At 32.0% G+C, this 24,276-nt stretch overlaps 2 protein-coding genes across 2 annotated transcripts; one reads left to right on the forward strand and one right to left on the reverse strand.

Moving 5' to 3' along the window:
* Positions 1–1,085: 1,085 nt before the first annotated feature.
* LOC123219521 (homeobox-leucine zipper protein MERISTEM L1-like) lies at positions 1,086–6,850 on the reverse strand. Its single transcript, XM_044641515.1, has 6 exons — positions 6,538–6,850; positions 3,121–3,239; positions 2,602–2,776; positions 2,238–2,509; positions 1,957–2,052; positions 1,086–1,857 (listed from the first exon to the last, which is right to left on the reverse strand). The coding sequence occupies exons 2-6, from the start codon at positions 3,190–3,192 to the stop codon at positions 1,495–1,497; spliced, it is 978 nt and encodes a 325-aa protein (XP_044497450.1). The 5' UTR covers positions 3,193–3,239; positions 6,538–6,850; the 3' UTR covers positions 1,086–1,494.
* Positions 6,851–20,685: 13,835 nt separating this feature from the next.
* LOC123218264 (N6-mAMP deaminase) lies at positions 20,686–23,649 on the forward strand. The gene is made up of 11 exons (XM_044639570.1): positions 20,686–20,817; positions 21,021–21,091; positions 21,380–21,471; positions 21,555–21,614; positions 21,740–21,973; positions 22,070–22,146; positions 22,247–22,316; positions 22,419–22,532; positions 22,967–23,033; positions 23,219–23,323; positions 23,401–23,649. The coding sequence occupies exons 1-11, from the start codon at positions 20,741–20,743 to the stop codon at positions 23,523–23,525; spliced, it is 1,092 nt and encodes a 363-aa protein (XP_044495505.1). The 5' UTR covers positions 20,686–20,740; the 3' UTR covers positions 23,526–23,649.
* Positions 23,650–24,276: the final 627 nt, after the last annotated feature.

Genomic DNA, 24,276 nt, shown 5'->3' on the forward strand with positions numbered 1-24,276 from the left:
GTTGGCATGGTCAGTACTGCTATTTACGACTAAATGTCAACTTCAGTCAAAGTTTCCTATAGTTGACTTTACTTGCTCGTGCCACTTGAATAATGTTGACATGACTAATAGAATGGTTGGAATCCTCTTTAAGGCCTTTTGAAAATTTTAGATGAATACATGACACTACAACTGGGATACTGAACGACTTTTTTAACACCTAATTTTTACACTAAGCACAATTGGTATGTTTTTCTTGTCTTTTAGTGCCTTTGACTTTTGACTTTGACCAAGAACGACATACTTGGTCACATATCAACCTCAATACACTTCATAAGATTAGAAGCATGAGTGGCACAAGCCCTGAAGAATGGCCAGCATGATATGGTTGACTTTTTCACATGTAGGCCAAACTTGAACCCTTTAGACATTTATTCAGTGCCTGGATGCTCTCTTTGTGCTTTACTTGGAAATGATCAGGAACAATCAACTTACTTGACTAGAACATTCATGCATGACCATATTGAACTTGAACAAGTTCTTGGGGTTTATTCTTTCAATTTTTTATGAGTTAATTGTGCCTCTTGATGTGTCGGTCATTCTCAGGGTTTATTCTTTCAATTTTTACATTTTGTCCATTTCGTAATGTTTATATTAGCATTTTTTATTTATGTTTTTATCATTATTAAAACATCTAAAGGTCTAACACATAATAAAGATAAACGTCATGTACTTTTGAAATTAAGTGACCCACAACCATATGTGGTGAAGCACACTCTCGTGTGGCATTATACTGCCGCATTTTATATTATTTCATGATACCTTGAGTGGGAATTAGTCATTCAGGGTATATTAAATGAACAGGCCAGCCAAATTTTCTGCTCTTTCACCTTTTATCTTTTCCAGTGTTGATGTGGTGACCTGTAGATCTAATGCTCAAATTAAAGTGAATAAATCTTTTGCAAGAGCGCCTAGTGTCCAGTGGATCTTTTCTCTATACTAACTCGAAAAATCATATTTTATGTTTGATCAGTGCAAATGATGTTTGTTAAAAACCCATGAAAATTATGACTCATTTAATAAGCAAGAAGCACAACAAAGATGTGATGCAAATCTAACAAAACGCATGAAAATTAGATTGCTGCTCCTCGCTAGGACTACTAACAACACCAAACAAAACAAAGTTATTGTAAAAAAATTTAACAAGGTCTAAGCTCACTTTTCATCTAATTTTAATTTGTTGCCGAAGTCAATACCCGAACCTTTTTACCCTTTTAAAGTGAACTTCTCTAGGCATAAAAAAGCCCACGATCGAGGGATCAAGGAAGGTGCGTTCTTGACTCCTCTTAATCAACTTCTAAAGCAAATCCAATTCCTGCTTGTTTCCTTTTTTCTCTACTTTTGTTTTGGCTGCAAAACAATATAAAAATGTGACAAAAAACATAATTCGAAGTTATCTCCTTGTAGAAAGCGAGATATATAGTGATAACTTTCCTCACTGCATGTTAGAAGTATTTATTGTGCATTCTCACATGTCACTACAGACTTGATCCTTTCAATTGTGCATTTTATTAGACTGTTTACCGTGGCCACTGATCCAAGAGAGAGTTTTGCTGTTGGAACTGAATCAACTAAGATCTGAAATGCAACTGTAAGAAGAGAACCACCGGAACCAACATTAAGAATTCTTCCTCCTCCTGGACCATCAGGAAGTATAGCAAACCCTGGTGGCAGAAGAGCAACATAATCTGGGTCCCCGCCGCTTAACACCATTTTCATTGCGACTATGTCAACCGAAGCGTAAATCACATATGAACCTGTAGAATCAATGCAGCTCTCTTGTAGGACCAGCATGTTGCTCTGGCTTGAATTTGCACTCTGCATTTCATTTCACAAGTAAATATAATGGTAATGGTAATTAACTACTGAACTTCTGCTGTTGAGACATGATTTTAAGCCAAATCTCAAGTAACTTACATTCACGCGCAATAAAGAAACACAGTTCCCTGGGTCTCGCCCATTTGCGATGTGAGCCATTTCTTCAACCAGACCACCATTCGAGAGGATATCCCACTGCAAAATGAAATGAGCATCACATGTTTAGCTTAGTGGAACAAGAATGTCATATAATCAAATGATACAAATTGATTCACCAAAAACAGGCTGACCTAAGGCAATGACCATGTGATATCTAGGCTATTACATAGTAATTCAGTTCTCCTAACATGTAGTTAATAAATGCTAATAAATATATATACCTCACTTCGAGAGTTCTGATCGCGTAGGAAATCAAAGACCCTCTTTGGTGGAACTGAAATCCAGAAGGAAGTTGCCGCGCTAAGAACGATACCAGGAGGTCTGCCTGGATCATCCATACTCTTCCTGGTCATCACCCTAACATCATCACAACCTGTTGTTGACAGTGTTGTCCAAGCGTGTCCAGTGGAAGCGCCAACACCACTACAGAAACTAGTCACCATTCTTTCTGCCAACTTCAGCATACTCTTTCTCCCTTCTGGGCTTGTTATCACTGCACAAAAAAAATTGAGAGGTTGAAGTGAATTTCATTTTATTAATCCATGTCACTTAAGTTCAGAAATAGAAAATAAAAAAAATGTTTACCACAGAGATCTCCTGCTGGAATATTACTAGCCATTGTACTTGCTAGATGCTCACACTGTCGATCTAATGTAGCCACCCAGCGTTTTGCTCCAAAAGCAAGGCCACAATTAACTAGAGGTCTATAGATATTGTGAACAGATCTGTCATCTACTTCAACATGGTCAACCCATATGACCTAAAGAATCATCAAACCATGTCACAATTAATGAAAGAATTAAGAATTTGATTGTAAAGTGAATGAGTATTATTGACGAAATATTGTACAATTTATAGTATTATAATATAATCTAAAAAGGAAATATAATCCTATGAAGCAGAAAAAATAATATATACTAAATCAGAATAATATCGGATAAGAATAAAATCAAATCATAATTAGAATCAGATCAAATCAAATATAAATTGGATACAATCAGAATTCAACCAAAGATGAAAGTAAATATTATTTAACACTCCCCCGTAATTGCAATAGTAGCTCACAAAGATGTAATTAAAGGCACAAGGAAAGAAAGCGCTCACGAGACAATCCCTTTGTGAAGATATCAACAAGTTGAGAAATAGTAGGAACATGTCAAAGTTGAATGGCTCCATGGGAAACCAACTCACGGATGAAGTGCAGGTCGATGTTGATATGTCGTCTACAAGGATGAAATACTAGATTAGTAGCCATGTGCAAAGTAGATTGATTGCCACAAAGCACAAGTGGAGATGAATATAGTGGAATGTCGTGCTCTTATAGAAGATAACAAAACCATCGAAAATCAGCAATCACATGTGTGAGTGCCTAATACTTAAAGTCTGCACTAGAGCAAGATACAACAGCCTATTTCTTAGCAGTCCAATAAATAAGGTTGCGACCTAGGAAAACACAATCACTGATGATAAAGCATCATGTTAAAATATCAAAAACCTAATGAGCATCTGAATGAGCAATTCGATAAGGACTAGAATCATGATAAAATGTGAGGGTCCCCCTTCATATAGTGAAAAATGCATTTGACTGCACACATATCTCTGTGAGTAGGAGTAAATAGACATTAAGCGACTTGATTTACAGTAAAAACAACAATAAAGTGTAGCATTAGGAAAAGAGATATCATCTACAAATAAGGATGTCTTAGAACTAACAAAAGGAGTAGCATAAGGAGGGCATGAATCAAGTTGGAAACACCAAAATAGATCTACCATGTAACGACAATGAGACAAATGTAACCATGGAAGAAACCAAAGGTACCCAAATCTCGACAAGCAAAGGCAGAACATAATGTCAAGACACAGTTTATAACAGCCTAAACATCAGTACTAGTAATAACCAAATCATCCACATAAATAAGAAGAAGCACAACTGAGGTGGATGTATAGTGAATGAACAGTGAAGGATCAAACTGATTGTTGATAAACCCAAAATCAAGTAGAAATGAGTACAATCAATGATACCATGCTCGAGGCATCTGTTTCATCTGTTTAAGGCCATAGATGACTGGCAGAAGGAAATGACAACAAGCAAAACCTTGCAGAAGGCTTTAAGAAAGAAGGATCAACAACATACCCAAGAAATACGATCTCATGAAATAGCACATGACATAAGATGTAAACACAACTAGTTAGCACATGGAGACACTAATACCGATGATGTGAAATATCATACCCCAAAGATAAACAAATAGTATATAGAGAAGCCAGTTTACATAGAGCAGTCAAAGTAAGCAGGGGGTTAGCAAGCACACCTAAAGGTTTGTAAAACTCCATAATTTATGGAACACTGAAAAAGAACTTCAAAGGGACTTTTATTCTTGAGCAATGGTGTAGGCAACCTGTTAATAAAAAACACAACAATAGAAAAAGCCTCCACCAGAAAAGTAGGGGGTAGGTTAGCTTGTAATAAGAGACAACGACCTTTTTCCACTATGTCACAGTATTTCTCCTCAATAACACTATTTTATGGAGGGGTGTGGAGATAAGATAATTGATGTGTAATGTCGTGAGACTCAAGAAAGGAACGAAACAAGTTATTATCAAATTTACCACCATCATCAAAATAGATAATTTGAATAGAACAAAAAAAAAAGGTTTTCTATCATTAATTTAAATTTAGCAAAGACAACAGTAACATCAAACTTTTTGAACATAAGGTACAACTATGTATACCAGCTAAAATCATCAACAATAGACAGATAATATTTAAAAGATGACAACGATAAAACAGAGCCAAAACCCCAAACATCAAGGTGGAGAAGCTTGAGAGGTCGACGAGCTGTGTAAATCTATTTGGTAAAAAGAAGGTGATGACTTTTGCCAAAAGGACAAATGGAACAAACTGAAGGAAGATCCTACGAACAAGGGACTAGACCATACACAGAGGCAAGTACAATCTTGAGCACTTTAGATAATGGATAACCAAGACGACAATGTTAAACATTATAGGAGACATGAATAAACGAATAGATTGTAATGACTGGAGCAATCAATTGATATAGGCCATTATTGTTGCGACTAGAGAGAAGGACTTGGCATGCCTATTTGTCCTTAATCATAAAACCAGATGAGTCAAGAGACAAACAGAATTAGTATCAAAGGTGAATTTATGAATAGACAACAAATTTTTACATAATGATGGGACATACAACACATCATATAAGATAATTAGAGAATGAGTAGATTTAGATAGAGACACAAACCCTTTATGTGAAATCAATAGTGAATAAATGTTTCCAACAATAACAAAAGACATGTCAATATAAGGTTGAGGAGAGGACAAGACGAAAGCATCGGGAGTCATGTGATCTGTAGCCCCAGAATCTAGAATCCAACTGGACTTAAATGGATCACACATGGACATAGCAGCAAAAGGAATGGTCACCAAATCGACTATGTATGCAAAATTTCCTCATTGTGGACCAACACAAGAGAAGTGTCTTGTTTATCACAAATCTGACAAGCACCTTGAGGAAGAACACCAGTAGGAGTGGAGACCAAAGGAGATTGATACATAGGTTAGCAGTGAGGAAGAGTAAATGGACCACCACTGCCATGACCACGCTAGGAATGGCAATTTGGGTCTAACTTTAGGGATCTTGACCCTCCCCGACCCTAACCAAAAGGGGATTTCCTGATAGAAACAGGGAAGGGGATGAGGATGAAAAAAATCCTCGCAATGTGGGACGGGCCAGGGATGGGGATCATGTGTCCCCTCCCCACCTAGCTCCTTCCCCTCCCTGCCTCCATTCTCATTCCTTTATATTAATATATTTATTTAAAATACTAATATATTTTTTATAGTTTTAAATTATTTATGTTTTTTAAATTTATTTAGATTTTTGTTGTATATATTAAAATAGTTAATATATTATATTTGTGATATTTGAAATAGTGGGTTAATTTTAATTTTACTTAATTATATTATTTAATATATTTATATTGTGTTTAGAAAGTAAAAAAAAGAGATTTTTTGTTGCGGGTATGGGAAGGGGATTTTTCTCTGCGGGGATGGAGAGGGGATTTTTCTCTGCAATGAGGGGACGGGGAATCATTTTTATCCCCGTAGTGGGGACGGAGATTGATATCCCCTACGAGGATGGGGAAGGGGATTGAGATCCCCTCCCTACCCCTCTCCGTTGTCATCCCTAGACCACGCCCACGCCCACGCCCACTTTTATTTTTACCACAAAAGTTATGCTTACCAACGGATTTAGATTAGCCTGAAGATTGTGAAGAGGATCAAGAAGCAGTCATAGCAACAATTGAAGTAGACAAAGCAGAGTGTCTATTTTGAAGGTGTTTTCACAAGGCAGAATATCATACAATTCATCAAAGGTGGTGGTCAGTCGAAAATGCAATGAAGTGATGAAAGATTGGTACTTGAAACCTTTGAAGAATCAAATTACTCAGTCACGCAAACTCAAGTGTGCACAAGAAAGCTATAATATTGATGCTTACGCTTCCATTTCCTGTATTTGTCGTTGAGTGTGGCGATGGTATCGCTTCCTTTTAGCTTGTTGACTTGGATATTGATCTTCACTAGAGGGAACGTCAATCATTTCGGTACCAGATTTAGTCTCGTAATCATTGTCTTTGAGCTTCCCCAAATCACTTTCAGAGCTTTTTGTCATATGGGGACTCTCAAACATGTTTGGGTGAAACATTTCTACCAATCCTGAAATATACGACGCTACAGACGCTTAATCTGCAAACACAATCAAGAAGACTAAGCACTTAACGTATACGACATTAGTGGAAGGCAATAATTAAAAAAAAAAATGCACTACTGGAAGATGTTTAGAAGAAATCACTTATTTGAAGGTATTTACTTATTCAAGTAGAAGAAAGAGCTTTTGGCTATATTATGTACAACCTACTCTCTTCAATGTATACATGCGTAAACCCAAAATCCAATTTAATTGATTCTACAAATACATGTTATGTTGTGAAAAAAAGAAAAAATAATAACACGAACATACAGAAATGATATATTTACCAAAAATATTGATTGAAGATATAATCACAATAACACTAAAAAATCCATAGTAATCGATAACTCTCAGGAACAGGCGCGTATACGAAGAAGAAGGGCAAAAGGAAGGTTCTAAAAGGGAAGGAAAACAGGAAAATAATTTCAAAACTACCTTAAAAAGGTTAATAGAGATTCATTTCTTTCCTTGAACTGGTTGTAGCATTTTCACTGACCCTCAAACCATTATTTGAGCACATCTCTATCTCACTTTTTCTTATTATTAATTATTAGGTTTTTTGGATGGCTCCTTAAGATTGATGCATTTAGGGTTGGTTTCAACAGATTCCCTGATTTTCATTGAACAATTTAATGAGAATTTTCCAGGAGGTTGCAAAGTAGCAGAAAAGACTAAAAAAAAAAAAAAAACGTTAAAGTCCTTAATCTCCTACATTCCAAAAGACCGGATGTAGAAATGTACCTGCAAGAGTTGACACTAAAAGACCCTTTGACGCATAAATTTCAACTTTGAATAGCAAAGATTATAACGCCCACTAAGATCCTGCAGTATCCCACCTCCGTCCCTCCCTGTCTCTCTCTCTCTCTCAACCAAATAATAACGTAAACTATTTCTTCAAAGATAAGCTAAAAGAGAGATATTACAGTATATTGTTTTAGCATACATTGTTAAGCAAATAAAATGGAGGTTTTCAAAGCAACGTCACTAGGTAAAGCCATAAGAAAAGATTTAAGGGACGTTTGGTTTCAGTATTTAAAGATTACTTTGATAATCTATCTTTTATTCCTTTATTTGGTTTGTCAATAATAAAATATTACAGTAATTTTCTATTACCAATGCTAACGTAATAGGTAATATAGGTGATAATCTGATTTTCACATTCACCTTAGGTATTTAAATATTAGCAAGGTAATCTTGATTTTATTATAATTATATTATTATTTATTAATTTTTGGATACAAAAATAAATTTATTTTTAGTTAATATGATAAATAATATAAAAAATATTTAAAAATAATTATATTCAAGGTATTTAAATAAAAAATTTACTAGTAATTTTTTATTATCTTTAACCAAACATTATATTATTTATACGTATCAAATTTTATCAAACACAGTAATAATTTATACTCAGTAATCTTATAAGTAATAATAATCTTTTTATTTTAATAATAAAATATTATTCAAACTAAACGTCTTCTAAGAGTTGTTTTAGTTAACTTACTAATATTGACGCTTCAAAAATTTAAGGCCAATTACCCTTTCGATTTTTTGAGCGAATCGCTTAAAGAAAAAATGATATTACAATAAATCTAACTCTATTCCACGTTTGTTTAAGCAGAAAACCACGTAGTTATATAGGTTGTTCAATACGAGAAAAAGAAACGGGAGGAGGGAAAAGAAAAAATAAAGCCAAATGGGAAGGGAGCGCTTTGAAAATAGTGAGAATGGGGAGATGGAAAGGACGAGGTGTAGAGGGTGTGGCAGAAAGGGAGTTATTGCAGAGCGTGTTGAGCGGATGTAATAACATTTATGGTGGGTAAGAGGTGTAAATGCTAGGGAAGGGGAGAGAGAGAGAGAGCGCATTTTATGGTTTAAAATTTTCTTTCTCGAGTTGATACGGTGATTGGTGAGATGAATTGTTGCTGTCAATGGTATTCACGCACACTTAAATTTCAACTCTTTCACTGTATCTCTGTCAATGTATATGTTTTGTACGTAAAGCTTGTAATTGTAAACATACCTTCAGCCATATACTTTATTGTATATCTATGTAGATGCTTGCAGCAAGAAATATAGTTGTTATTGCTGTGCGTATTGAGAGACTGCATACATATTATTTATGGCAGGTGAGAGGTGTAATTGCAAAGGAGGTCTGCAAGTAAATGTTTCGATTCTAGATGGACATAGTTAATTTGATTAATTACGGGAAATTACATTTTAGGAGTAACATGAATATCGATGCAAACATTATTAAAATATAATTTATAGTTGTAAAATGAGTTATATTATACCTATAATATTTTTTCACACATGAATAATTAAAAACTAATATGATATTCTTCTTGAAATATCATTTAAAAAGTTAGATTTGTATATTCATTCTAATATATATATATATATATATATATATATATATATATATATAATGTTATGATATTTCAAAATTCATTATTATTTTCTGAAAAAAAGAAACAACAGAACATATTCATATTATTATGGGTAAAATTGTAAGTATAAATAAATCTTATTAACTTATTTATATAAATTAATATAATAGTATGTGATTAAGTAATATAATTATTTATTTTTTTCTTACTGAAAAATCATTAAAATGTCATTACATTAAATTATATAAATAAGATTGTATAATTTGTTTGTAAATGTAATATTAGTTATATTAAAAAAAACTTTTTTTTTTATTGAAACTAATAAACAAATAGATGTATATAGAGGGCGGCTGAATTACATTTTCCCACCCAAGATTTGACATTAAAGCACTTTTCCAACCTTAATTGCTATAAATAACATTTTACTATCTAAAATTAAACTCAAATGATCAAACAAAACTATTAGAAAGCGAATTTACTATTTTATCCCTACTAATTAATTTTTTAAAATTATCATATAACCCTAAATTAAAAAAATTTAAAACAACCTTTCAAATAATAAAACTAAGATAACAATTTCTAATTAAATGATGTGATTATTTACTTTTTCTTTTATTTTAAAATTACTTAATCAAATGTTATAACATTAAGTTGTACAGATAAAATTGTACAATGTATTTATACATATAATATTACTCAATAATTATTAACTAGATTTATATCTATGTTTTGATTGTGTTAAAAGAACTTCCATTGTATGAAAATTAATAATTAAAAAGTTATATATATATATATAAAATGTATAAATAATGTATAAATAAATTGTACAATTTTATTTAAACAACTTAATGTGATAACATTTGATTGAGATATTAAAATTGCATTTTCCCACCCATGGTTTGGCCTTAAAACACTTTTTCACACTAATTGGTATAAATAACACTTTTTCACGCAAGATTAAGCATAAATAGCACTTTTCCATCTAATATTAAACTTTGATAATCAAACAAAAGAATTAGAAAGTGAATTTTCTATTTTATTTTTATTTTTTAAAATTATCATATAACTCCAAATTAAAAATTATCATTTAAATATCTAAATTATATAGAAAGCTTGTTATTTCCCTTTCTTTTCACTTTCATGTATTTTTCATCTCTTCTTATAGATAGAAGTATCTTTGTTGTATAATTATATATCAGGGGGAAACTATGTTTTTTGAAAATATCGTCTTTTGAAATTTTTAGGGGTTATTGGAAATTAAATAAGTTTAAAGAGTCTTTTAAAAAATTTTGAAATATCAATTTGTCCTCCAATAGTTTTAAAAATGATAGTTAAACTAAAAAAGAATTGTACATAAAGTAACAAATTATAAATATAAATATCATATTACAACTATTAAGATCATATAGTAGTTTTAAAATATATAGAAGTTTGAAAAAATTTTAGAGATTGATTTGTGAGTTTTTAAACCTTTTTAAAAATTAAATTGTCACGTTTAAAATATTTAAAGCATGATAGAAAGTTATCCTTTTTTTTCTAAAGGTTTTAAAATTAATAAATGATAAAATTATTATTTTACCTTTATGTCATTATAAAAACATTCTAATAGCTAAAGTGATTCTAAAAAAGGGTCATACTTTTTTAAATTAAACTATCTATACACATCTTAAGACATCGTTTAGGTACCAAAACCTAGCTCTGATACTAATTTGTAACACTCTTATCCTCTAGAAGTATTTGTCTTCCGAAGGATAATACCATTATCTTTCACTATTTGAGCATACATAAACTTTAAACATTTCATTCATCCCATTAAATTATAAAGAATGCCATTATTTTATAAAACTACAAAACCTACAAAGGATGTCATTTATAAAATAAAAACATCATCATCACAATTGATTACATAGTGTATAGTGGAATATCAACATGGTATCTCAACTGAATACATAAACTAAATGTAATACATAATAACTAGAATAACACAAATGTCCTCATTCTAACTCTATACTTGTTGACCATTGCTTGCCCCATATCTATCACAATCACTTATATTTACACACATGAAAAGTATGACAGTGAGTGAAAAGTCATTCAATAAGTAAAAGAATTTACTACTCTTTTACATGTTCCTAAATTTCCCTTAGCTTAACCCATCATAACTTAATCATCCAGAGTCTATCACTAAACTCTCATTAGGATAACATGAGTTTCGTAACTCATAACTATAAACTTGGGAATGTCTAAGCTGTAAACATATCTTTTAGGGTTACCTGAGTCCCACTTGATCACTAAAGAATCACTTCAGATCTTGAACTGGTATGACTACATCATCTCTTAATGAAAACAATGTTATAGGGTACCATAGTTGTATATTAGGTCGACCAGGCTAGACCGATACAAGGATTTGACATCTTGTCTATATGAGCTTTCAATATGTAGTCGACTCACCTATACCACTATTAAATTGATGAATTATAATTGAGTTTTACTATGACGAAGTACCCTATTGTAGATTCGATATCCTATTACAGACATGTTCTACTACGGCCAGTGCAGAGAGTATATACTCACAGTGCCTCTTCGTAATGATCCTAGATATGTCTAGTATGCATGCATCTCTTGAGCCACATAAACATCTTAAATTTATCTTAGCTTTTACCTTACACATAACTCGTGCCCTAATTTTATCTCATCTCTTAGGCATATTGTGTACTACTACGTACCTGGAAAACCTATACTACTGTTATAACAACCGCATAAAAATCTAGCTTAGTTCTCTTCAACTTTCTTTACTTTTTTCTTATAAACTAGCATCCCTTATGGGGTGCATTGACATTCATATTCTTTATCACCATGCACGACTATCCTCTTATAAGCATGCCTCTGTTTGTTCACTATGAAATGGTGTCCTTTTTTCATATGAACTAGCGTCCTTCATCTAACAAGAATGAACATTCACCTAATAAGCGAATAGGCATTTATCATTGTTTGGACATAAACGTTTCAACACTTAGCCATTTTTTACCTATGTACTTCTTAAGGTATTTTTGTCATTTCACACTATGTACGGTTGTTCTTACATGAACTGATGAACTTCATGCCCTAGTCAAACTATTATTGATCAACAACATCCAACAATTTTTAGAATACATGAAAATCTTTAGCCTAAATTTGAGTTTCACATGATCAAGCATGTATCCTATACAATATATCCGTTCATGACCTATAACTAATTCATTCCAAGCACATAACGATCATTCCTATGTCAGGGATGGTTGTTCATAACAGTTGAAATGCATAAAACAAGTATATTTTGTATCCTAAATGATTTCTAGACAAATACTATTAATCCTATACTTATTCAGTACATTATAATGCTCCAAAACATCAAATTACAGATGATTGTATCAATTTTAAGAAATTTATACTACCGCATCATCAATCACAAAAAATCTTCTAACCCTAATTTACAATGCTTTTACTCATAACTCAACATCTCATAATATTAGTTATACCAGTACATATACCTACCCAAAATCATCATAAACCATAACAACTGAGAATAATTTTCAACATCATGCTTTATGAATTACAATAAACTATTCTTACCATTAATTATCATGACTAAATCTTTCCAACATACATCCAGAGGACTTTTCATATTTTGAGACAAACATAAATTCTTAATCCATGTGCAAGAATCTTGATCACAAAATTATAAAGAATTGTCCTACTTACTTGTATTCCAATGCTTAAAGATTCGGGGTTGTTTTAACACTTTTTCTTCTTTTCTCTTTTCTCCTCCTAACTACTTTTTCAGCCTATTGAACTGTGCTATTGGAAATTTTCACAAATGCATATGAACACTCAATCTTATATCTCTTTTTTTTGTTGGATCAAAACACACTAAAGGGGATGAGATAAAATCACTACATCTTAACAATGTGTCTTATTTAAACTGTTTAACATAATGTCATGAACAAGTGTTCATGCTTCACAGGGATGATCATTCATCACTTAAATTTCTTTGATATGATGCTTATCCACTCTACTGACTTGGTAAGCAATTCATGGGCACGTCTACCTATGTATGATAGTTCAACATTACAAATTCATCATACTCAACCTATTTCATTCTAACTCAACCACAAATACATTTAAACACATAAATATATCAAAATAAATAAATTACCCTTAAGATGGGTGTTACACACATCTGTTTAGCTTGGTAGCTCATGCTCTCCATTTACAATGCTCATATAAACATTGTATTTCCCAACGAGACTTGCTTGAATGTAACACTTTTTATTAATAGTCGTTTTTCAATGCATGCCTATGAAATGTATCTATTAATGATTCTTTACCATAAAAAATATCATTCACTTTGAAACTACCCTTACAGTGTGTAACAGCATCATTAATACCCTCATTCTAAATATCAATGACAAGATCCAGACCCTAACAAAATGAATTAGGAACATGAACATTTATATAAGTTGGCCCATGATGAATTGTAACATCATGTTTTATATTACCCCTGATTACCTCACTAGAATCAACCCCAACATTATTATTTTTTTCTTGAACACTATAAACACCTTTTGCTTTATCCAACTTAGTATCATTCACTAGAACATCATCCTTCTAGTCACCTATATTGAATACACATCGAGTTGATTATATATCCCTTTAACTTCCAACCCATTTCTTAGCTATTTATACAACCTTGCACCAACTTCAAGACCATTATCAAAGTTCACATGACCTCTTTCATTTTCTTGGACACATTTTATGGTTGTATCTTAAAATTTAGATCATCTAAAGAGTCAACCTCATTTAAGCCCAAGAATGGCTCTACCCTATGTTGTCCCTTAGAATGATGTTCACAGTTGGTTCCCTTTTCTTTATAGCTCACAGACATGACAAAGTTGTCATTTGCCTTTTATCCCTTAGATAACCTTATAAGAGCCTGAACATCATAGTCATCTCGAGCCTCATAAGGCAAATCATTTAGTATGCTTGCACCTTGCATATATAAGTGGACATCATTACAAATACGATCGATGATCAACCAAGAACTCACGATGTCTATCAACCCATTCTAATTGGTTCTAAGTTAACTTTTATCAATCTTTATTCCTCACTTTTGTACTTTCAACTATTATCAACTCTAGTAACCCATTGCCCTCCATATCTAATAATAAATACCACCTCATCCATTTTCTAAATGAATTGAAATTCTTGAGACTATAGAAAGAAACATGGTCAATTTAGGTTTTCTAAATGATAAAACAACACCATAATTAAGTAGCATCCACAAAAAAACCTAGAATAAATAATTAATTTCCCATATGAAATTCATGTTTTACCTCTAGATAATTTTACATTCTAATCAATACCCTAATAGTTTAAAGAAAAATTGATTTTCTAGCCAAACACACCTACCTACATCCTGCACATTTGTCCACCTATCCATCTTTATCATATATCGCATTTACATGCCTACCACCTACCTTTCTACTCATCTACCATTTTTTAGGAAAAATGTAGGTCTGTTTTCACTCGGTCTAATCACTAAAACTTATCTACTTTCAAGCTAACATATGTTTTATGTTTAATTCATAATCTAAAATAAATTAGGGCCATGAATCAGAACCAATGATTCAATGTTAGTTTTGAACTAGGACCATAAATCAGAACCAACGATTCAATGTCGGTTTTGAATCGATTATGAATTAACTTATAATGGTATCGATTCAAGGTTGGCAATTTCAACCGAAACCATTGGTTTATGAACCGCGACTAGGTTTACATCAAATGAACATGACGTATATTGCATAGAAGTGAAATCCAAAGCGAGTTTTTGGCACATGGTTGTCGAGCTGCGTCAGTGGCTAACCAACAATTTAAGTAGTGTTTATCCATTGACTTTGTTTAAATGTTTTATATATTCATAAAAATATAAAACAATTCATGTTTTGTGTCTATTTCAACATGTAGATTCCTTCTTAGCATTACTATGTAGGCATCAATATAAGCAGTCGGTCATCGTCCTATAGAGTCAGACGATGGCCCACACATTTTTCATGAGGCATATAGGCATGACATATAAGTTGGAGTACCACCCCATTGGGTGAGTACGAGTGGTCGAAGCTCTTCACAAAGTGGTAGAGGCAGATTATACGCCCAATTTGTTTTAAAAACCATAGGGGGAAGTCGATGAGGTATTGTTATATGAATGCTTCCGTTATAATTAACTTATATACAACATATGTCTCTATTATATTTTTATGTGTGTTTCTAAGTTTCATCCCTAAAAACTTCGACTATATCCATTGGGTCATCGAGGTCCTAGATTTATGTGATTAGTCAATCACTGTATATAACTCCTAGATAGCTTATATAAGTAGCAGCCATAATAAGCTAGCCTGGTGGATGCGATCCTACACCACATTCATCCCAGCATTACTGGCAGGCATGAGTTTTTAGACTATTGCAAGGTGTACACCATGAGATAATCAATTGGCATTGCATCGAGCAAAGGATGTCCTCTAGCAAGGTGACAGTTCTGACAACTGTGATATTTTTATGTTACTTTTCATAGAGTGTATGGTGCTTTCGCGCAGCGTGAATTTCCCTCAGAGTCTTCCACTTTGATGCATAGGTATTTAACCTCATAGTTTTATTTCCATTACATCAAGTAGATCACATATGTATATTTTTATTTATCATTGGTTACTCATATCATTTTAGAGGTGTTATGTATATATTTTATTTTGGATGGTTTATTAGTTATGCATTTGATTTCATGTTTTTTTAGTTTTATTGCAACTTACCCAATAAAGTATGAATCAGAACTCAAATAATGGATGAAATATAATAATTGATTAAAGGAAATTAACATATGTTTGGAACATAAATAATACTGATATAATATTCAATGGATCACATCTTATTTCAACAAATACATAAATCAAACATTACTCAAACTAAATAAATTACATCTCATTTCAATAATTATATAAATCAAACATTAATCAAACTAAATAAATTATAACTCATTTTAACAAATACATTAATCTAACTAGAAGGTTAAGATGGTGAAAATCTCTTTCTTTATTCTCTTCTGGATGAACACGATGGCACAAAACTTGAAACTGGTGCTAGGCTTTAACAATTTGTTTGCACATACCCTGGTTGATTTACAGTGACAACAAACATTCAGTATAATGATCTCACCCTATAAAAGATGTCGATTTTTGTTTGAAAGGTAACCCAGTCAACAATGTTTGAGAACGGGTGGTAGGATAACTTTTTCTTCGATAGTAAGTAACCATTTTGATTGGTTCCTAAGTGGATTGATAGCTTTCGCATACATTGCATGGTAGTATTCGGTGGTGTAGAAAGAATGAACCCATGCATAAACATTAGTGAGTCTCATATGTCTTACAACAATAACAACATGCTTACATGTAATACATGAAAGCTAAAACTTCATGTATGTACAAGCCATTTCATGAAAGTCCACAATGCCCATGTATCCACCACTAGTTATAACTTGATACCAAACATTTGTAGTTGGATGAACAACTAAGTGCACAACCTTTAACATATGGTGACCAAGCTTCTTCTTTGTCCATGGTGCAACATGGTGGGGGCATTCATTTGCAATTTTAAAAGCATGGGCACATCTATTAATAAATAAGCATAAGTGTAAAAGTCATGGACAATTAGATAATTAGTATTAACGCCATACATACCTACATGGTTTCTCCTCTTGTAAAATCATTGTTGCAATATGACCTAAATGAACTTCGCTAGTATCATGATGGACAAATCTCATGCATGTCTAACAAAGGCATTAAATGACTATAGAATGTTAGTTGTCATTATGTTATACCTGTGGCTTGGAAAATGTGTTTTGCTTTATTAGTGAAACCCTACTTCACGTAGGTAAGTCCCCGCTTGAAGATACACCTTATCAATAAATCTCATCATAGCCTCAAAATTTGCCTCTATATGAACATGCTACCTATAAGTTTATAAATAATATGAGTACATTGTTACCAAAATTTATAAATTTTTCAAATGTATAAAACGTTATCTATGAGTTATGCTTGTACTTCGATTGCATGTTACAAAGAAGGTAATGGCAATAACATCCATGATGTACATCTAAAAAAACCTCAACCATTGCAAAGTATATGACGTGATGTCGATATAAGACTATGGATGCAATCTTTAAGCTTTGTCAAAAACCAACACTATGTTTGATGATCTTCCATTTTATTCACGTTGAAAGCTATTAGGTAGATCTAATTGTTACCATCCAAGGCTATGACAATAAATAAATGCCCTAGATATTGACCTTCTAAGAAAACAACATCAATGCAAATAATTGGTCAAAGATATTGTTTAAATGCACAAATGAAACAACCCAATGCCATAAAAAAGTTACTAAAATTGATACGCATCGTCTGTTTCTATATGCATCACGATTCCTAGATTAATATGCTCTAAATTATAGCAATAATTGAGTAAGAGCATAAATGACTCTTCTGGTAAGCTCTTCAATGAATGTAATATCCAATTTCTTACTCATCAAACCTATGAATATGATATATCAATTTTATACCGATCAACGATGTCGATAATCATCTTTTTAGGCCGATAAATATGATCAATCAATATATACTTTGACTTCATTAATTGACCTAAAGCTCGAGCCTCAACTTATCTGTGATATGACTTTACCTGATCTATTGTACATGTGTGCATAAGATTCATTTTACAAATTCAAAATACTTGACTAGGTTTGACTTTTCTTCTTGTTAGAAACTATTTGCATTTCTCATCAGAACACTTAATCTTTCATCTCATCGTATCTGACTTCATCACTTTGTACTGGAATTCTTTCTCCAAGCCAAATTGAGCCACTACATCTATTAAATGTTTTTTATCATTAAAAATGTCACCAAGTTTTACAGCATTCCCCCTCTCATACCAATCCTACACTACTTGATGTTGTTGAAGGTTATGGAAGAAAATCATGTAGCCATTTAAATGGATTAGTGGGGACATTATCAAAAAATGGTCCACAACAGAAAATGATCTTCAAGCTAGAGACTATTTACATCATAGTTGACAAGTGATGTATCTCCGAAATCTAGCTCATGAAGTCTCATTCTCAACAAGGTCACCCTAATTTGGAACCCTCTCTTTATCTCCACAAACCCATTCTGCAACAATATAAAATGTATCATTATGAAAATAAATCAAGTCTTCCTCCATCAGATTCCTTTTTCACTTCAATATCATTGTTGCCACCTATTTCTTTTTCTTTTTGTCCTTGGATTATGATACATGTAGCAAAAACTGGAATACATTTTTGAAAGTATTATGACATGCCAATAAAACCCTCCGCATCTTTATCATTTTTTATTTTTACAAGGGAGTTGAGCTCGATATTTTTTGGTTTCATGCATAATTGAATATAATTCTAGATTAGATTGATACCACACTTTTCACTCAAAAATTAGATAAATCCCTCAAGTGTTGTTCTGAATGGAATTTTAACCGATTTTTTAAAACTTCCAATATACTTCATTGTGTTTTAATCACGTTGGGTCCATTCTCTTTTGAAATGAACAACAACATAGCCAATCATTTCACTTATCAATTTTATAATGAACAATTTTGGTTAAAAAAAGGCCAAAGGACTTATTCTCCTCCCCTTCCCCAAAGTATGTTGATTTCTCAAGTTTCCCCCTGTTAACTTTGAAAATCTCATTTACCCATACATAGGGTGGTTAAAATTATCTAAGTCCGTTAGTTATATCATTTTCCCCCCTTAAACCCAAAAAACTAATAATTTTTCTCTAACCCAAGCTTTCAAAAATAGTATTTCCCCCCTAGGGTTTCCAAATTTTTAAATTGAATTTTTCGGTGACAATTGATGATCTCTAAGTTGTGTCTCTTCCTCTCTAGCGTCTCCTCCTTCTGATTGTGCTCCTTCCTGTCCTCTTTGGTATCATCATCAACGAAGACGTCGTCTTCATTTCTGGACAACTATGAAAAGGACGAAAGGAGTACGATCGGAAGGAAGAGACATTGGAGAGGAAGAGAAGTTGTCTGGAGATCGTCGGTCATTGTCGAAAAATTCAATCTAAAAGTTTGGAAACCCTAGGGGGGAAAATGTTGCTTTTGAAAACTTGGGTTGGGGGAAATTATTAGTTTTTAGGGTTTAGGGGAGAAAATAAAATCAAATTTAAGTTTATTTTTAATATTATAGATTAAATAGTGATTTTTCCTTGAAACTGTTAATTTTAACCATCTATGGGTAGGTAAATGAGATTTTCAAAATTAAGGGGGGAAACTTGAGAGATCAACATGTTTTGGGTGTAAAATAGTTGTTGGCCCTAAAAGAAATAAACATTTATCATAAAAAAATCCACATTAAACATTTACTAATATTAAAATGATCCTTATATTTTTCTACAATTTTTCAACCCCCTCATATATGGTCAAATATCATATATCCCCTCTAACTTTTCCCACATTTCAATAAAAACTCTTATACATTATTTGATACCAAAATATTTGTTACATATATTGGTTAATATCTAAATGCCTTATTTTTTTAACCCCTTGATATATTACAAATTATCAAAATGCACTCTATATTTTTATAACATATAAAAACTTGATATTCATATAATATTGAAATGTCCTGTCATTTTAAGCGTATTTTTTAGTACCTTAATATTTTGTCTAATTTCAAAATGCCCTACATATTTATTTAATATTTTCATATATTATCTTGTATTGAAATAACCCTATATTTTCTTAACATTTCATTTAAAACGTTTATACATTATTTAATATCAAAATACTCTTATAATTTTTTAACATTTTTTTAACACTCTAATATATTATCAAATATCAAAATGTCTCATTTATATAATATATGAATTTGATTTAACAAATAAAATTAAATTTTAGGTTAAAATTTATATAAATATCTTATTTTTACGAGTTGATTTTTTTACTTGAATTTAGAAATACGAATTTTTTTTCTTTCAAACATAACTATAGTATCAAATATTAAATAAAAATGAAGGTGAAAGTGAGAGTTTAAATGATATGAGAAAAATATGAAAATGAAAGTTTATATAGAAATGGTGAAAGATGGTATTGATATTTTTAAAATTTTTAAAGTATTTTTACTTGAAGCTTTGAAAATGAAGTATTTTTACCTAGAAAATAGAGAATAAGGTATTTTTACGTATTTTAGAGTAAGATATGATATTTAATTTAATTTAATTTATTTATTTTATATAAATTGTCGGTGTTTATAGTAAGGAAATTACAGGGGAGGGAGTAAACAAAACGAAGTTGGGGGTACGCTATGGGTTAAAAAAATCAATGGGCCAGGAAGTCGCAACAGTGTGGTTTGACCATTTGGTTGAGTGAAGTGATGAGAAAGTACAATATATATAAAAAGGGCCTAGCCTAACTCAAAAACATCAACAAGAAGATCAGTCTCTAAGAAAAAGAAAGATGGAGTGGTGTGTGTCTATGCCAAAGATTGAACTCCACGCTCACCTCAATGGCTCCATTAGAGACTCCACCTTACTGTAAGTTTTCCATTTTCTCTCTATTCTCCTTTACATTAGCAAAATCTTATTTTCAGGTTTCACTGTAAAGGTGTATGAAAGGTTTTTTTTTTTTTTTTTCTTTTATATGTATATAATTTTAAATTTTTTTCTTCTTTTTTTTTTTTGAGTTATGTTAAGGTTGATTTATGATTTTTTCTCCTACTATATTTCCATATTAACAGAGAAATTGCCAGAGGCTTGGGTGAAAAGGGAGTCATAGTTTTCTCAGATGTGGAGCATGTTATCAGAAAAAGTATGTATCTTGTGCTCTTGACTGTTTAATGTCGTCTTTAGTTTACTATTTTCTTGTTAAATTAGGGAAGAAACAAATAAAATACATTTTGAAGTGTTAAAATTTTTGAGTCGCATTGACTGGTTCTCCTCGGGAACAAAAACTTACACATTTGTAGCTTACTCTTTTACGATCGTGCGAGCGGGCATGATTTTTACATCAATATTCTGTTTCTGTCTTATGCTACGATCTGGTTGCTTATAAAGCTACATATGAAGAATTTATACAATTTTTTTTTTTTTAACTCAGGTGATCGTACTTTACATGAAGTGTTCAAGTTGTTTGACCTGATCCATGTGATCACTACCGATCACAAAACGGTGACAAGAATTACTAAAGAAGTATGACAAACGATTCTGAATTTATAGTTCTTTTGTCACGTAGACAAACCTTTTGATACACTTTTTCTCTTCTTGAAAATCAGGTCGTTGAAGATTTTGCTTATGAGAATGTTGTATATCTGGAGTTAAGAACAACTCCAAAGGTGCTTTACTTGAGTTTTCAACATTCTTTTTTTCTTTTTTCAGTATCCTTGTCTTTTCTTAAATGTTTGTTAGTGTCAAGAAATTTGATAGAGCTGTTATCTGTTGGGTTTTTTATTTTATCCAGAAAAATGATTCTATTGGAATGAGCAAACGGTCTTACATGGAAGCGGTGTTAGAGGGTTTAAGGACTATCACTGTGGTTGATGTTGATTTTGTTCCTCATGGTATGAATGTTAGCATTCCTGTGACCAATATGAATGTGGATAATACATTTAATGGTACTTCTAAGAAAAAGATATATGTTAGACTTCTTCTCAGCATTGACCGTCGTGAGAGCACTGAAGCTGCTTTAGAAACTGTATGTTCAGAAAATTTGGTATGCGATTTTTAAAGTTGTATATCATCCAATTCCATGGGTACGACAACTAATTTCTCTTGCCTCTCACTTTCTCAGGTTAAGCTTGCTCTGGAAATGAGGGATTTAGGGGTAGTTGGTATTGACCTCTCTGGAAATCCTATCATGGGCCAATGGTGCTTCATTAAAACTTAACTCTGTGTATAAACAAGTTTTAGGCTTTTTATTTAGTACAAAAACGTTTACAATTGCAAATGGCTTTTGTATCTGAGGCAGGAATACATTCTTGCCAGCATTAGAATTTGCTAAGGAACAAGGCCTTCAGATAACTCTTCATTGTGGAGAGGTGCATTCGCCTTTTGAAGGCCTACTGTGTTACTTAGTTCATCTGTGTTTTTTAGATATTTATAGATACTGACCAGTTTATTTCTTAACTTAGTGCTTTTAGGTACCTAATAAGAAGGAGATCCAAAGTATGCTAGGTTTTCTTCCCCACAGAATTGGGCATGCTTGTTGCTTTGAAGAGGAAGAATGGAGGAAGTTGAAATCATCTGAAATCCCGGTTAGATTTTATGAACGCGTCTTTTATTGATTGTTTCAGTGCAACAGAATGAAAAAAAAAAAGCCATATATTATTGCAACTTCTAAATGATGGGGAACAGCAAATTCTGATAGGTTCAATAGTTGTACTTGTTTACTTATAGATTATTGACCAATAAGTTTTCTGTCCAGCAAAGATTGTAAATTTCTTCATTAACTCTGAATGTTTTTTGTTCATAAATCCCTCTGAATGTTATTTTAACATATTATTAAAAACTGAAGACTTCAACTTCTGCCATGGCTTTTCACATTTTCTTATAAATAATAGGCACATAACTTTTTTGTTGTGTTCTGACATCTTTCTAATTAACATTAAAATTAATAAAGCAGGTCATTGTTAGTTTTGTCGTGTCTTCGACTTGATAAATTGATTTGTGTATATATACCCTTTTGCAGGTTGAGATCTGTTTGACGTCCAACATCAGGACTGAAACAATTTCTTCAATAGATATTCATCATTTTGGTTAGACTCATCTATAATTTGTTTCAATTTTTAGTGATGTCAGGTTTAAATAAACAAATTCTTTTGTTCACTTGATTACCTTTAGGCAAACTGTTATAACGCACTTTGTAATTCTAGAAACCTTTTTCTTTGCTTGAGATTATTGTGTTGTTGTCTATCTTGTAACATGGTTCTTGGTGATGCAGTTGATCTATACAATGCAAAACATCCTATAGTCCTGTGCACTGATGATTCAGGGGTTTTCTCCACCACCCTTTCTCAGGAGTATCACCTCGCTGCTTCAGCATTTGGTAAGTGTTATTTTGCTACTGCATGTGACTGAAATGTTAAATGCCTTGTCAAATTGGTCATTTTATTGTTTGCTAAGATCTAGGAAAGAGGGAACTGTTTCAGCTCGCAAAAACTGCAGTCAACTTTATATTTGCCGAAGGTGAAGTGAAGCAGGACTTGGAAGACATTTTCTGTTTGGCTGAAAACAAACTGGATGTATGATTTTGAAGGAGCTTATATGGGTAATACTAGTAGTATGTTTATTTTCCGTTGAGGCTAATTTGTAATGCACATTTAACTTTATGCATTTCTAAACTCAGTCGTTCCGTAGTTTCACATAAGATAATTAATGTTGCGTAGACAGTGGTTGAAGTTGGTGAATAAATTAATCTGAGAAATGAAATTAAATTCTACAGAATCAAATGGCATTGAAAATGACCATTCAATGGACCTACATAATTGAATACAAGAAATGACAAAATTTGTGTATGGTTATGTCAAAATGAAGATGATGAAGATAGAGGAAGGAAGTTGGATTTTACTTTTTAATAGGTTGGGTAAGAGATGGTTTGTCTTTTGTCTTTTGTGTTTGAGTTGTTATCCTCTCCATCATGATCTAATAATGATACTGTAAATTTATTATAAATAAAGAATGGCCAAAAGACTTATTCCACCCAAGGTTTCTTGTAACCCTGAACGGTACTTATTAAATTATAAATTATTAAAATTAATAAAATTAATTAATTTTAAAAGTAAAATTATTATTTAATTAATAATATATTAAAAATAATAAAATTTTATTTTATTTTTTTATAGTTTAAAAAATTAATAATTATTTTAAAAATTAAACTTTAAAATTTGGGATAAAATTGTTTTATCTTCCCCTCTGAAAAGTGAAAAAAAGTGAGAAAAGCTGGGTGGAGACAGACCTTGGGTGGGAATTTTTAATATATTAAAAATGAAGAAAAAAAAG

Source organism: Mangifera indica, chromosome 6 (assembly GCF_011075055.1).
Source record: "Mangifera indica cultivar Alphonso chromosome 6, CATAS_Mindica_2.1, whole genome shotgun sequence".
Taxonomy (NCBI): Eukaryota; Viridiplantae; Streptophyta; class Magnoliopsida; order Sapindales; family Anacardiaceae; genus Mangifera; species Mangifera indica.

Coding starts and splice junctions, on each gene's coding strand:
- LOC123219521 (XM_044641515.1), bottom strand. CDS start 3,192: ATGGAGCCATTCAACTTTGACATGTTCCTACTATTTCTCAACTTGTTG. Junction 2,777..3,120: donor CTTCACAAAGGGATTGTCTC/GTGAGCGCTTTC, acceptor ATGATTCTTTAG/GTCATATGGGTTGACCATGT. Junction 2,510..2,601: donor TCCAGCAGGAGATCTCTGTG/GTAAACATTTTT, acceptor TTTTTTGTGCAG/TGATAACAAGCCCAGAAGGG.
- LOC123218264 (XM_044639570.1), top strand. CDS start 20,741: ATGGAGTGGTGTGTGTCTATGCCAAAGATTGAACTCCACGCTCACCTC. Junction 20,818..21,020: donor ATTAGAGACTCCACCTTACT/GTAAGTTTTCCA, acceptor CCATATTAACAG/AGAAATTGCCAGAGGCTTGG. Junction 21,974..22,069: donor CTGAAGCTGCTTTAGAAACT/GTATGTTCAGAA, acceptor TCACTTTCTCAG/GTTAAGCTTGCTCTGGAAAT.